Source organism: Myotis brandtii, unplaced genomic scaffold, assembly GCF_000412655.1.
Source record: "Myotis brandtii unplaced genomic scaffold, ASM41265v1 scaffold782, whole genome shotgun sequence".
NCBI lineage: Eukaryota > Metazoa > Chordata > Mammalia > Chiroptera > Vespertilionidae > Myotis > Myotis brandtii.
This window is the reverse complement of record NW_005371138.1, coordinates 145743-158941: the sequence shown is the minus strand read 5'-3', so window position 1 is coordinate 158941 and position 13199 is coordinate 145743. Positions and strand designations below refer to the sequence as shown.

At 44.7% G+C, this 13199-nt stretch overlaps 1 protein-coding gene across 2 annotated transcripts in view; it reads right to left on the bottom strand.

The window, feature by feature from the left end:
* INSC (inscuteable homolog (Drosophila)) overlaps positions 1-13199 on the bottom strand; it is a 121539-nt gene that overhangs the window by 89392 nt on the left and 18948 nt on the right. For both annotated transcript variants that reach the window (XM_014530965.1, XM_014530964.1), the window contains exon 2: positions 1260-1360. In XM_014530965.1, coding sequence (XP_014386451.1) covers positions 1260-1315 — 56 coding nt within the window. In that variant the 5' untranslated portion in view covers positions 1316-1360. The remainder of the gene's footprint in view (positions 1-1259; positions 1361-13199) is intronic.

Below are 13199 nucleotides of genomic sequence, written 5' to 3'. Positions count from 1 at the left end.
TGACATTGATGGAGCAGCTCCCATGTCAGGCAGGTGCTTTATGCAAATTATCCTAAACTCTCATAACAACCCGATGACGTAAGCATAAATATCTCCCTTTCAGAGATGAAGAAACTAAAGCCCAAGGTTACAGCTAATAAGTAACAGAACCAAGAATCGAGTTGAGACTCTCCCAACTCCTGACCGCTGTCCTAACCTGCCCTGTGAGGACAGCTTCCTCGCCCCCGCACACGCTCTGATCTGACCATCCCGGGACCCATGGGGCTCTGTGGGGGTGTCCCAAAGTACTACTGTCAGAGCTGCTACCACCCATCTGGCTCCACAGGTAGGGGCCTCCCGCCTGGTTGGCACTGGAGCTGTAAGACTAAGAGTCTGCTTCATCCACATAGGTTCCGCTTTCTCCTGGCTTAAAACGTTAGGCTGCTGAGAGTGTCTGCCTGCGGTTGCTTATTTTCTCAGCGAGGTCACTTGCTAAGAGAGGTCAGAGGAGGGATTTCTGGAAGAACTCCCCAAGGTCACCTACATGAGGAGCCACCGAGGACCTCTGAGGCACAGCAGGCACGTACTAAACCATAGCTCCCCCTGTGTAGCTCTCTCTGTATGATGGACACTTATTTATATGAACTCATTTAATCCACATGCCAACCCTATGAAGTAGTACTATTATCTCCCCGTTTGACACATGAGGGAACCAAGGTGCTGAGAAGGCACCTCTAGGGCCACGAGTCTCTCCTTTACCCAACCTCATCATCTGGCCTTTACCTGTTCAGTGCAGTCCTCCCTCCCTCACCCCCCGACACCCTGCTTCCCAACTCAGGGCAACAGCCATTTCCCAAGGACCAGTTCTGCGCTCACTTCTCTCCCTGGTGCTCTGGGGGAAAGAGAAGACACTTAAAGGTAGACTGACCCTTCAAAGAGGCTCAGAGAGGACCTTCACTAACCCCGAGGGCCCCCAGTGACTCCAGCCTCCTGGCCTAGGAAGGATCAGGAATCTACTCTGGGATCCCCTATCTTAGTGGCACACCCCACTAGGGTCCCCTATCTTAGCGGCACACCCCACTGGATTCTTTGCTTCACTGTCTGCCTGGCTCTTAGACTGCAGCTCCTTGGGAGATAGGATGTGCCTGATTCCTCCATGCCCCAGGGCCCAGTTCCAGGCATATTTGCCGAGTGAACCTGGTATCCCCAATACCTTGTCCGAAAGCTTCCTCCCCAGGACGGAGCATGGAGAGGGCGCCACCTGCGGCCTAGGGACTTACCGCTGACCAGGGAGGGCGATGGAGTCCACCTGGCGGCCTCCAGGCAGCGCCATCATGTTGATCCCAATCTGCAGCAAAGCCTGCCCGCAGCGGTCGGGACCCTGGAAAGAGAAGGGAGGATGGGGTCAGTGAGGGCCCCAAGAGAGGAGACACAATCACTTTATCTCCCAGATCCTGGCCGAAAGGAGTCAAGACAGGTGTGGAGAAAAACCCCTCTAGCCCTCCTCTGCTTTTTGAACCAGTTTATGCTCCGCTGTCCTCACACAAGTAATACAAGACCCTGATCTTGGTTCTACTAGTAAGTCCCTAGCCCACTGTGAACTTCCGCAATCTTTTATCCCATTGTCAAATATGTGCCTGATCCATTTTGCTTTGTACCCAATATTGGACCACAGGGACCAGCAAACATAACAGGAGGGAAACTTATACTTAAGTCTATGGTTTATCTGAAATTCACATTTAACTGGGCATCCTATATTATTTGCTAAATCTGGCGACTCTACATGCTAATTCCCTAACTGTATACCATCACAGCACTGGGTTATTCACTTTGATTGTGCCTGGAAAATGTGACTCTGTAATGGGCATGGTGGTTGCTTCCCAAAATCCATTCCACTTCAGATGATGTAATTTCACCCAGATTGCCAGTAATTGGTTCAGAGTGCTTCTAGGAAAAACATGTTCTCCTAACTACAAGGTAAGACTGGATCTCTCCCACTGAACCTGAGCAAGGAAAGAATATCATTTCATCGCTGCTAGAAACCATCTTGCGATCAGGAGAGGACCTAGCTGGAGAAGAAAGGTCCTTGATCCCTGAACCCCTGAATGGTTGACCCTGGAGCTGGGCCCACCTCTAGGCTTCCTGTTATGTAAGATAATGCAGTTGTTGTTTAAGTGAGGATCTGGGTTCTCTACAGACAAAAGCAGGCTAACTGATAAAGGGGAGCCGGCTCCCAGGGGCTCCAGTCCCAGCTCTGAAGACCCACTTGGCTTGTCTGTGCTTCACAGGTTGGATGGAGACAATAGCGTCCTTCTTCCCCCATAAAACAAGCTGCCCACCTCTTTGTCTCCTCCTGCCTTGCCTGTCCCTTCCCCAGTCCTCCCTCTCTGCCAACTCCTTCTCCGAGCCAATAAAGAAGCCCTCCCTGTGGGAAGTGGAGATTCTATCGCTGTTGCCTGGGCAAAGTAATCAAAGAGAGGGAGGACTGTCCCCTGACATGCCCTGGTTTGAGGACAGCAGATTTCAAGACCTTCAGAGAAAACACAAGAATGAACTGGTGGAAAGATACAGCGGAGGTGGGCGAGCGGAGCCCAGAAAAATTAAAGTCTTACTCTGTGATTACAGTGACCCTTATGAGAAAAGAGCAGAGGAGGACTTTAATGAATAGTGATGTGGCTGGACACAAAGTACCCCTTATGATGCTTGGAATGCATGTGTCCATCGAAAAAGTATGGGGAGGCAGGGGCCCAGAATAAACGAAGGCTTTGGTTAATTCCAGGGACTCACTGCCACTGTGGGCCCCCCTAGACTGTGAGCCCTTCAAGGACAAGGACCACTTGCAAGCACTCTATGTTGCCTGTTGAAAGAAGGAGTGGAATGGATTTTGAATACCTTTATGTTGAGCCCTAATTATTTATCTAGAACTGAGACTAATATCTATTTCACAGAACTCTGTAACAGTGACATGAGATCAGTAATAGAGATGGGAGCGAAATAAATAGAAGCTGTTATTATTCTCGTGTCCTGAGAGTCTGCTGTGTGCTCAGCCCCGTGATCAGATAAAGGCGATGAGGAAAATGAGATGAAGTGCATGAAGCACCTCGCACAGGGACAATGTGCGTCACTGGTCTCGGCATTGTTATTTCTACCATTACCATCGTTATAGAGAAAATGTATTTTGGGAACCCAGTGAGTCACTCGCCTGAAAAGTATGACACGAAAGAAAAAGTTAGAAATAACAAAATTCCCTTTGTGATGTGTCTGACTAAAGAACCAGAAAGTAATACCAATTTCTCCGAAAGTTATGATGTGTTCAGAGTGCATGAACAAGCAGGCCTTATTTTATCGCCATCGTTGTCACGGAGAAGGAAAGGGGGGCAGAGAAAAACCATTGAAGAGGGAATTAAAGCTCAGAGCGGCTGAGGAGACAGAGACAATAAGGAAGTTTAAGGTCCTTTAAGGTGTGAACCAATCAGTCCGGGCCGGCGTGGCTCAGTGTTTGAGCGCTTACCTATGAAGTCACAGTTTGATGCCCAGGTTGCAGGCTCGATCCCCTGTATGTGCCTGATCCATTGACGGACACTTATTTATATGAACTCATTCATATAAGTTGAATGCGTTCATATAAATAAGCCTGTTTATCTCCTAGGGCTGGCCTTCAATGACACAGCCAGAGAGAGGACAGATCAATGATTCTCTCTCATCATTGATGTTTCTAGCCTCTCTCTCTCTCCCTCTCCCTTTTTCTCTGAAACCAATAAAAAATATTTTTTAAAATATAAAACTAAATAAGTGTGAACCAGTCAGGATTCTGTGACTAGGTGAAGCACGCCCTAGAATATTGAAGGAATCTCTGGATCTGATCGAGTCATATCTGAGGGACCCGGAGGGAGAGCTGTTAGGCACAGAAGCCTAGACGTTCTGAATTTCTAAGAGGCAGATTCTAGGAACACAGCTTGCTGAGCACAAAATTCTAGAACAGATTCCTAATCACTGATCGGGAGGCCTTTTGGACAAAAGCAGTGAGCACAAGAGGCCAGCAAAGGCACAGTAGGAACAAGTCATGCCCCCAAAATCTATACCCTTTCCGTTAGGGACACTGGGCTCTTGGCTGAGGGGCATGCACTAAGTCTAATATAGATTTGTTTTGTCAAAACACCCTGGTGAGATGTCTTTGCTCATCCATTTCACTCATAGTCTCCCAGCAGTTATGCTGGTGGAGGCTGCCCCCTAACAAAACCTGGGGAGGCCTCCTGGGCACATCTGGACTGTATATAAACCACTGGCCTTCGCAGACAGCATTACCGATGCCTGCCTCCTTTCCCCAGTGGGACAAGATTCCTTGATGTCTGGAACTACATCTTGCTCAGTGTGAGACTAGGCCCAGGACCCTATACAATGAACTGCCCAGTCAAACTGGGATTATGATTCTGATGAGATCTCAGAGGAGCTACACTTCACATTCACTGGGAACAAGAAACAGGTTAGAGAGATTATCTATAAGGTGACAGAGGGAATAGCAAAGACTTTAGCCCAGCTGATGTTTATAGAGTACCTCTATAATGAAAACAATAGGTAATATTTATTGACTAGGTACTATGTGCCCGGCCCTGTTCTAAATGGTTCATATAGTATTAACTCATTTAATATTATCATCATCCCTTTGTTACAGGTGAGATCTCTGAAATTCAGTGGAATTACATCCATTGCCCAAGATCACACAGCTAGTAGGTGACGAAGGACTAGTATCCAAGTTTTATGATTGTAGGTGATGATGATGAGAGCAATGAACAGGTGACATGTGTTCAGCATTTGTTGACAGCCTGACTACTGGTTCCATGGTGACGACACCCAGCCCCAACCCTTCATAGCCAAGCCCTCTTCTCTCTCAACAGCACCTCCCACTGCCTCCACCTCTCAGACTGAGTCCCCCAGCTCCACCTAGGGCTGGCCTTCAATAACACAGCCAGAGAGAGGACAGACAGTCCTCAGAAAAATGAAGCAAATCATAAAAACTGCAGGAGGAAGAGGAGCACAGACAGTGGGGCCATCTCCCTGTCCCTCATCTGTTGGTTTCCTTCATGACAGTCACATGGACAGAGTTATGGGGCGTGAAGGGATCAGGGGAGGGAACACCGCAGTCCCAGCTAAGCCTGAAGTGTCACTAGGTTTATAGGGAGACCTGTTGCAAGCATGCAGCCCTCAGGAAAGCCCCTGGGGCCTGCTGCCCTGGCAGCTACCCCTTCCCACTGCCCTAGGCTGAACTCATTCTATTGACAGGGGCTCAGAGCAGAACCCCTCCAAAGCTACACAGCATGTCAGGAAGCCAAGAATAGATTCAAGGCACCCCATTTGCCCCGTGCTGTCTGTGTTGCAACATAAACTTAAATTTGGAAATCTGACAGATCTGGACTCTGTGCCTCGTTAGTACATGAACTTGGGAAAATCATCAGCCCCCATGAAGGTGTTTTCTTCAGTTATACCTGCCTCCCAGGAGCTTCATGAGGATCAAATGAAACCACTCGCAAGAGTCCCTAATAATATCGTATCATATATCATATAATATCATATCTATGATGTGCTTGGCACATGGTAGCCTCAAAGAGGGAGTGTCCTTCCTCATGGCAGTAGGAGTTGAGACATATATCTCAAGGCAGACATGCTACCTTGCCCACAAAAGTGGTGAGGACACATGTAGGAGTGAGCAGGAAAGAAGAAACTCCATCACCTCTACCCCACCTCAAAGGCCTCCCTAACTCATTGAAAATCTCACCCTGGAACTGCAACCTTGGTTCTATGCCTCCTTCACTAGGAGGGGCTGGTTTGCAAAAAAAGACTTGAAGCCTTAAAGTTCACTGATTTAGTTCAACGCCTGCTGGGACCGCCGCGCATTTGGACAGCTCATTTCTCTCCTGCATCCCATTAGAGGCAGCGCTTGCTCACCTCCATTTGGCTAACGAGCCAGCCTGGGCTCTGGAGGAAAGGGAGCCTGTTTACCGTAAATTACTCAATTAGAACCGGGAGCAAGGGAGGTTTTCTGCCATTGTCTAATGGGCCAATCCAAGTACAGCTCACGGCAAGGCAAGGATTGTTTAATCTGCAGGAGCCATTATTGCTGTCAACGGGGGCAGGACAGTAAACATTGGGGAAAGCAGTTAAGCTCCGGCCGAAATGCTAGGTAGAAGGCAGGGGTGGAGGTAAGAGAGGAATGAGACCTGGGGATGCAGTCAGGTCCCTCATTATATGATCCCCTACCCCTCTTTATTTCTCACCCCATAGAAGCCCTCACAATTGTATTTAAACATTTCTCTCTGAAATTAGTAGCTTTACATCTTTCTTCGCTGAGGGTCCCAGGGGCATGGACTAGAGGTCTGTCCTGCTCACTACTGTACCCCCAGGCCCGCCTTCCTGACACAGTGCCTCGTGCATAATGATCAAATCAATAAACATTTGCTGACTGACCAGGGGGCTTCTTGTTGAAGGAACTTCAGCTTCCTCACTGGTAATGGGAGATGAAGGTATCTATCTCAGGATGTGTTATGAGTACTCAGTGAGACAATTGTGGGAGGGTCTTTTGTGACTATACATGTGCCTGGAAAGGGCATCCTAATATCCACTGAGACAAAGCCCCCTGTCCCTCCTGAGTTCTCATAGTCTACACTGTCTGTCATACCCAGCTGGACAGCCTCCCTCCTCACTCCCAGCTCTGTGTTCATCACGTTCTCCAGACAGACATTCCACAGACAATCCCACTGCTGCATGAAAACCACAGCCACAGGTAACCAAGAAGATGCACGAGAGGTCCTGAGGGCTTCCACCAGTACTAGGTGAGAACGGAAGGTGGGGAGAAGAGGTCAGGGAAAGTTTCTCAGGACCTGACCCCAAAGCTGCCACTTGAAAGAATGTGGAAGCAAAGGAAGGAGAAGGGACCGGAAGTATGAGAATGCAGGCAGCAGGAAGAGCATGTGAAAGGCACAGGATTGTGGGTACGGAAGTGATTCCAGAAGGCTGGACGGAGCGTGCTGGGCTGGAGGTGGAGTTTAGAGGAAACTACCCCAGTGGCATGGGAAGGCAGAAAAACAAGTGGTCACTTTCAAATAGAGGAGGAGGGCAGACTTCTTAGAGGAGGTGACATCTGGACCTTAAACGCAGGGTGGGATTTTGCCAGATGTAAATGGAACAAGGACATTCTGTGCCAGGAGAGCAGTATGAGCCATGGCAAGGAGACCAAGAAATGTAGTGGGCATTCAGAGACCCAGATATCTCCCAGGAGCTGGAGAGAAGGTGCCTCTATGGCCCTGCATATGAAAAGTTGTGTGTTTTTTTTTTACTCTATGCTATGGGTGGTAGGGGGGCCACTGAAGGTATTTGAGAGGGAAGGCGAAATGATCAGAGTGGAATTTCAGCTCCCATGGTGACCAATGGAGTGGATGGACTCCAGGGAATGAGACCAGCAGCAGCAGCTTATTTAAGAGAACGATGTAAGCTCCAAGGGGGACCACAAAAGCCTGGGGCCGAAGAGGTGGGGACCTGAAGGGGCAAGGAGGACTGCAGTGAGATTTGGGAAGCAACAACAATAAGCCTCTCTTCTCACCCCCACTCAAGGTCTCTGTTTGACTTATAGGCGGGTGGCAACAGTCATCAGAGATATTTCAGTATTGCTAGGTGTGGTGGCCAGCATCCTGCAGCAATCAGATACTTTAAGAACCCTCATTCCCAGGGGAGACACAAGCTGTCACCCAGCCCTGATGAATGGGCTGAACCTCATGAAATATAGACAGCTCTGGCTCCCTTGAGGAAGCCCCAATGGCCCCTCACAGCTGCCAGGCGACAGAGCCCAGCAAGTTGGCGGACCAGACCTCAGAGAACCAGGCCTTGTCCCTTGAGGCACTAAAAACCCTGGTTGGACAGCCCAAAAGGACTGTGTATCAGGTAGAAGGGGGCCTGCCCAGACCTCAGCCCTGCTCAGGTTCAAGATGAATTTTAGAGGATTGATAAAGGATAAAATGGGAGTGATGGTTCCTTCCTCGTGGCACTCTGTGCGGGTCAGTGAGATCACATATGGGAAGTACCTGGCACACAGGGCCGCTTGATATAAAGATTGGTTCAATCTCTCTTCTGGTGAGGAGGCTGCCTAGCAGTAGGGAGGCAGCCAGAAGGAAGCCATTCTGAACTATGTCCAGCTAGTCAACTGCTTTTTACTCTTTAACTTGTTATCACTTTTTACTTCTAACTTTTCCTCATGTGAATGTTAGCCAACTGCTCAAATGTCCCTCAGCCTTGATTTGCAAAAGTGAGAGCCCTCTCTCATTGGGCCCAGGTCCCAGGGTGCTAAAATTAACAATAAGTATACTTTAAGTTAATGACTTACTGGTTGTGGCTGCCACGAATAGACATAATTCTCAGATAAGGGCCATTAGAGAAAATTGAATAGCTCCAACGTGGTGAAAATTTGGATACATCCTGTTTCATAAATCATGACCAGAGGTCACTGGGCAAGCTATTTCACTCTCTGAGTCATGATGAAGACCCAGGTTGAGGGGGTCCATATTACCCTTGGGAAAGTGAACACAGGAGAGAGAACTGTACAACGTTTTGTCGTTTCACATATAACATTCTCTTATTTCTAACGCCATGAGCAGGTGATGGTGCTATTTTAACAACCATAATAATCCAGCTCTCGTCTCCAATTTTATTTCCTTCTCAAATCCTCCAAGCTGCAGTTTGCTCAATAACATTTGGAAGATCGCATGATGAGATCATGGAAATCCAAAGTTCAGGATTGAGATTCCAATCCCAGTTCTGTCTCTCTCTAGGCTTCTCCTACCTTTAGCCTCCTCATCTATAAAAATAGGAATAGAACCTATTCTCAAGGCTGTGGTTAGAATCAGTAAGATCATGTATCCTGCATGATACTTACAAGAGCAAGTGAAATAATAAAATAAGCTGCTTTGACCCGGAAGGCTAGTTAATGATGCTACACAGGAAATATCATGATATCCATCTTCGTGCCCAATAAAAGGTCCATTTCCCACCCAGACCTCAGGCCCAAAAAGTTGCTACCCACTAGGGCAGTGGTTCTCAACTTTCCTAATGCTGCGACCCTTTAATACAGTTCCTCATGTTGTGGTGACCCCCAACCATAAAATTATTTTCATTACTACATCATAAATGTAATTTTACTACTGTTATGAATCGTAATGTAAATATCTGATATGCAGGATGTATTTTCATTGTTACAAATTGAACATAATTAAAGCATAGTGATTGATCACAAAAACAATATGTAATTATATATGTGTTTTCTGATGGTCTTAGGCAACCCCTGTGAAAGGGTCGTTTGATCCCCAAAGGGGTCTCGACCCACAGGTTGAGAACCGCTGCACTAGGGGATTAAAAAGCAAAATATATTTAATATATTGGGAAGAAGAAAGCCTTCCATAGAAGAGATTTGATAGAGACCTAGTACATAAAGACCACCCTTTGAGTAATTACAAACCACAACAACACTAAAACATTTTCTGTGTTTGCAATACTGGCCCTGAAGAAATAATTAACATCCCACTCATACCCTCTGTGACCTAAGTAGTGTGGGCATTCAAAGGAAAATCCAGACGGAACCAGAACCTGGGCTCAGCCACAATGACACAGGGTTCTCACCAGCTCATGAATAAAAGGAACCAAAGACAGAGAACCAGAACCCACTCTAGGGTCACAGCATATACACATGGAATAACCTCAAGTGTGAACACAACGCAACCAATCTCAGCAAACCCTACTGTCATTGCCATAACATCCTCAGATAAAGAATCTTTTATGTTGGAGCCTGGTGTCAGGAACATGGTCCACATGGTCAGCATATAGCCATTTGAGTTAATTAATTGGGGCACAGGATGGGTCAGGCAGGCCTTTTACAGATTGCTATCTTACCGAGGCTCCCTTATGTCTACTGTGCCACATGTCACAGTGGCATCTGAACAGTGCATTGCATTGTATCCAGCACAAAGTAGGAGCTCAATAAATGTTAATCATTCCCCTACGGAGTATTCCCTGGTTCTCCAAAAACACCTTGCTCTTCCATCATTCATTGCACCCAGCACATCCATACTGAAATCTCCTCAATCCCCTTTTTCTATCTCCAGGTGATACCAGTGTTTTGGGACTCAGCTTTAATCCTACCTCATCTGGGAGGACTCCCCCAGTCACCCTAATCCTATAGTAATTTCTCCCTCCAAAAAGTTACCAAGGAATAAATAAAACTGTGAGGTCTTGAACAATTTTAAATTATAAGACAAAGCATGCTTTCTCCCTAGTCCCTCTCTCCTCCCCTTTCTGCCTACTGCGTGATGCCAGAGCGACTGAAAAGCCACACGATGGCAAGGCCAAAAGATGGAAGAAGTTGAGTCCCAAATCACAGTTTAGAGTAGAGCCATCCAACCCACAACAGTCTGTGGGGTAAGCAAGAAATGAACATAATGTGCTCAGCCACCAATACTTGGGGGTTTGCTTGTTACAGCAACTAATTTTCATGAATCTGACTAATTATAAGAATTAAAGTAAGTGATATATCAAAGGTACCTATAAGTATGCTAGATACTGGTATCTTAATAAATATAAGTTCCTTTTCTTTTCTTCCACAGTCTTGGAGAAGAAGGTGTCAGTTTGTCTACTGACAATTAATGGACACTGTTCAGTCTACTGGACACCGACTAGTTCACGCACAATACAGCCAGGGTCCAGAAGTTGGTAAGATGAGGGTGTGATGAAATAAATACTTACAAACATTTAAAGTCCCATCACTTCTGAGACTAAGATTCTGTTTCTCAGCCTGTGCCTTCTCTGTTCCTATGCATCCATTCATAAGAACAGCCAAAATTTACTACGGTGTTTCTAAGGTGCATTTTTTTCATATTTTAACATCTGCGATTGGGATGTATGTTTCAGTTGATAACATCTTGGCATTGTGTCATAGTTTAGTTGGAAGCATATTCTCTTCTTTTGTGAAGTAACAGGTAAGCTTACAATCTGTGGCATCTTAAATTCAGTGAAATGTGGTATTGGGCACTGTGTACCAAGCACTCTTCTAAGGGCTTCATATAAATAAATTCATTTATTTCCACAAAATCCAAAACAATTAATACTACTATTACCCAATTTTAAAGACATTAAAATGAAGATGCAGAGAGATTCAATAATTTGCTAAGGTATACAGCTGGTAAGGTGAGTGGGGGAAAAGACTCTACCCTCTCTTGAAGGAACTCCATACGATGCCACTATTTTTTAGCACCTGATTTTTACTTGGCAATTGATTCCTCTTCCTATAAGAAAGCTCACAAGCATATTCTATATTCAGCAATATCATAGACCATTATTCTAAAATACTTCCCCATAAGAATTTTAAAGAATTGATAAAGATGTTCTTAATGTGTGTTTTTTAATGCATCACTGAGCTATTGAAAATGAAATCTAAAGAGACTAAAAGGAAAGCAAAAGCAGGAACCAGGGATAATGAGCAAGAAATGAAGGGAGTTTTTATCCTAAGAACATCTGCTGAATGTTACATTCCCTAAGCTTCTGTTTCATGTGTGTATGGGGCAGGACAGACTAAGGACAAGCCCTAGAGCAGTGATGGCGAACCTTTTGAGCTTAGCATGTCAGCATTTTGAAAAACCCTAACTTAACTCTGGTGCCGTGTCACATATAGAAATTTTTTGATATTTGCAACCATAGTAAAACAAAGATATATATTTTTGATATTTATTTTATATATTTAAATGCCATTTAACAAAGAAAAATTAACCAAAAAAATGAGTTCACGTGTCACCTCTGACACGCGTGTCATAGATTCTCTATCACTGCCCTAGGGAATAGGGAAAAAAATCAAATAAGGGTCCAGAAGATCAGAAACTCAGTATAAGGGTAAGTGAGAAATAAATTTTTAATACAGGAGGTACAAAACAACAAAAGTTGTTTGTCCCAACTTGGGTAAAACTAAAATCTCTCTTTAAAATGAATTATCACAATATGACCTTCATATAGGTTTGTGGCCTGAACACACATTATCTGTGAAGGGGAATAAAAACTCAAAGACTTTAGTTTCAAGAAATAAAAGAAAATCTTGGAAACATTTTCAAGGAACAACGTCTATGAAATATAGCCAAGAACATTTGAGAAAGAACCAAATTATATTCTATAAATTAAAAATATAATAATTAAAATGAAAAACTCATTGGACAGATTGATCACAGCTAAAGAATGAATTGCTGTATTAAACGATAGAACAAAAAATATTATCCAAGCAGCCCAGAGAGACAGAGAGAAAATATGAGAGAACTAAAGCTAAGGAATAGAGAGTAAAATAGTCTAACAGGTATTTAATCAAATGTCTAAAGGGAGATAAGAGATAGAATAGAGGGGGAAATTATAAAGAAATAGTGGCTGAAACTTTTCCAAGAATGTTTAAAAGACAAAACAACTTTCAAATACAGAATACCATAAACTCAAATTGGATAAAGGACTTAAAGGTAACACAGGAAACCATAAAAGTTTTAGAAGAATTTATAGACAGCAAAATATTAGATATATGTCATAGCAATATCTTTATCAATACAGCTCCTAGGACAATGGAAACTAAGGAGAAAATAAACAAATGGGACTACATCCAAATAAAAAGCTTCTGCACAGCAAAAGAAATGGTCAACAAAACAACAAGAAAGCCCACTGCATGGGAGAACATATTTGCCAATGTTATCTCTAATAATGGCCTAATCTCCAAAATGTACAGGGAACTCATACAACTCAACAAAAGGAAGATAAACAATCCAATCAAAAAATGGCCCAAGGACCTAAATAGACATTTTTTGAAAGAGGATATACAGAAGGCTAAGAGACATACCACATGAAAACATGCTCAAAGTCACTAATCATCTGAGAGATGCAAATCAAAACGACAATGAGGTACCATCTCATACTTGTCAGAATGTCTATCATCAACAAATCAACAAATGACAAGTGCTGGAGAGGATGAGGAGAAAAAGGAACCCTCATGCACTGCTGGTGGGAATGCAGACTGGTACAGCCATGAGGAAGACAGTATGGAGTTTCCTCAAAAAGTTAAAATGGAACTCCCATTTGACCCAGTAATCCCACTTCTAGGAATATATCCCAAGAAACTAGAAACACCAATCAGAAAGGATATATGCACCCCTATGTTCATAGCA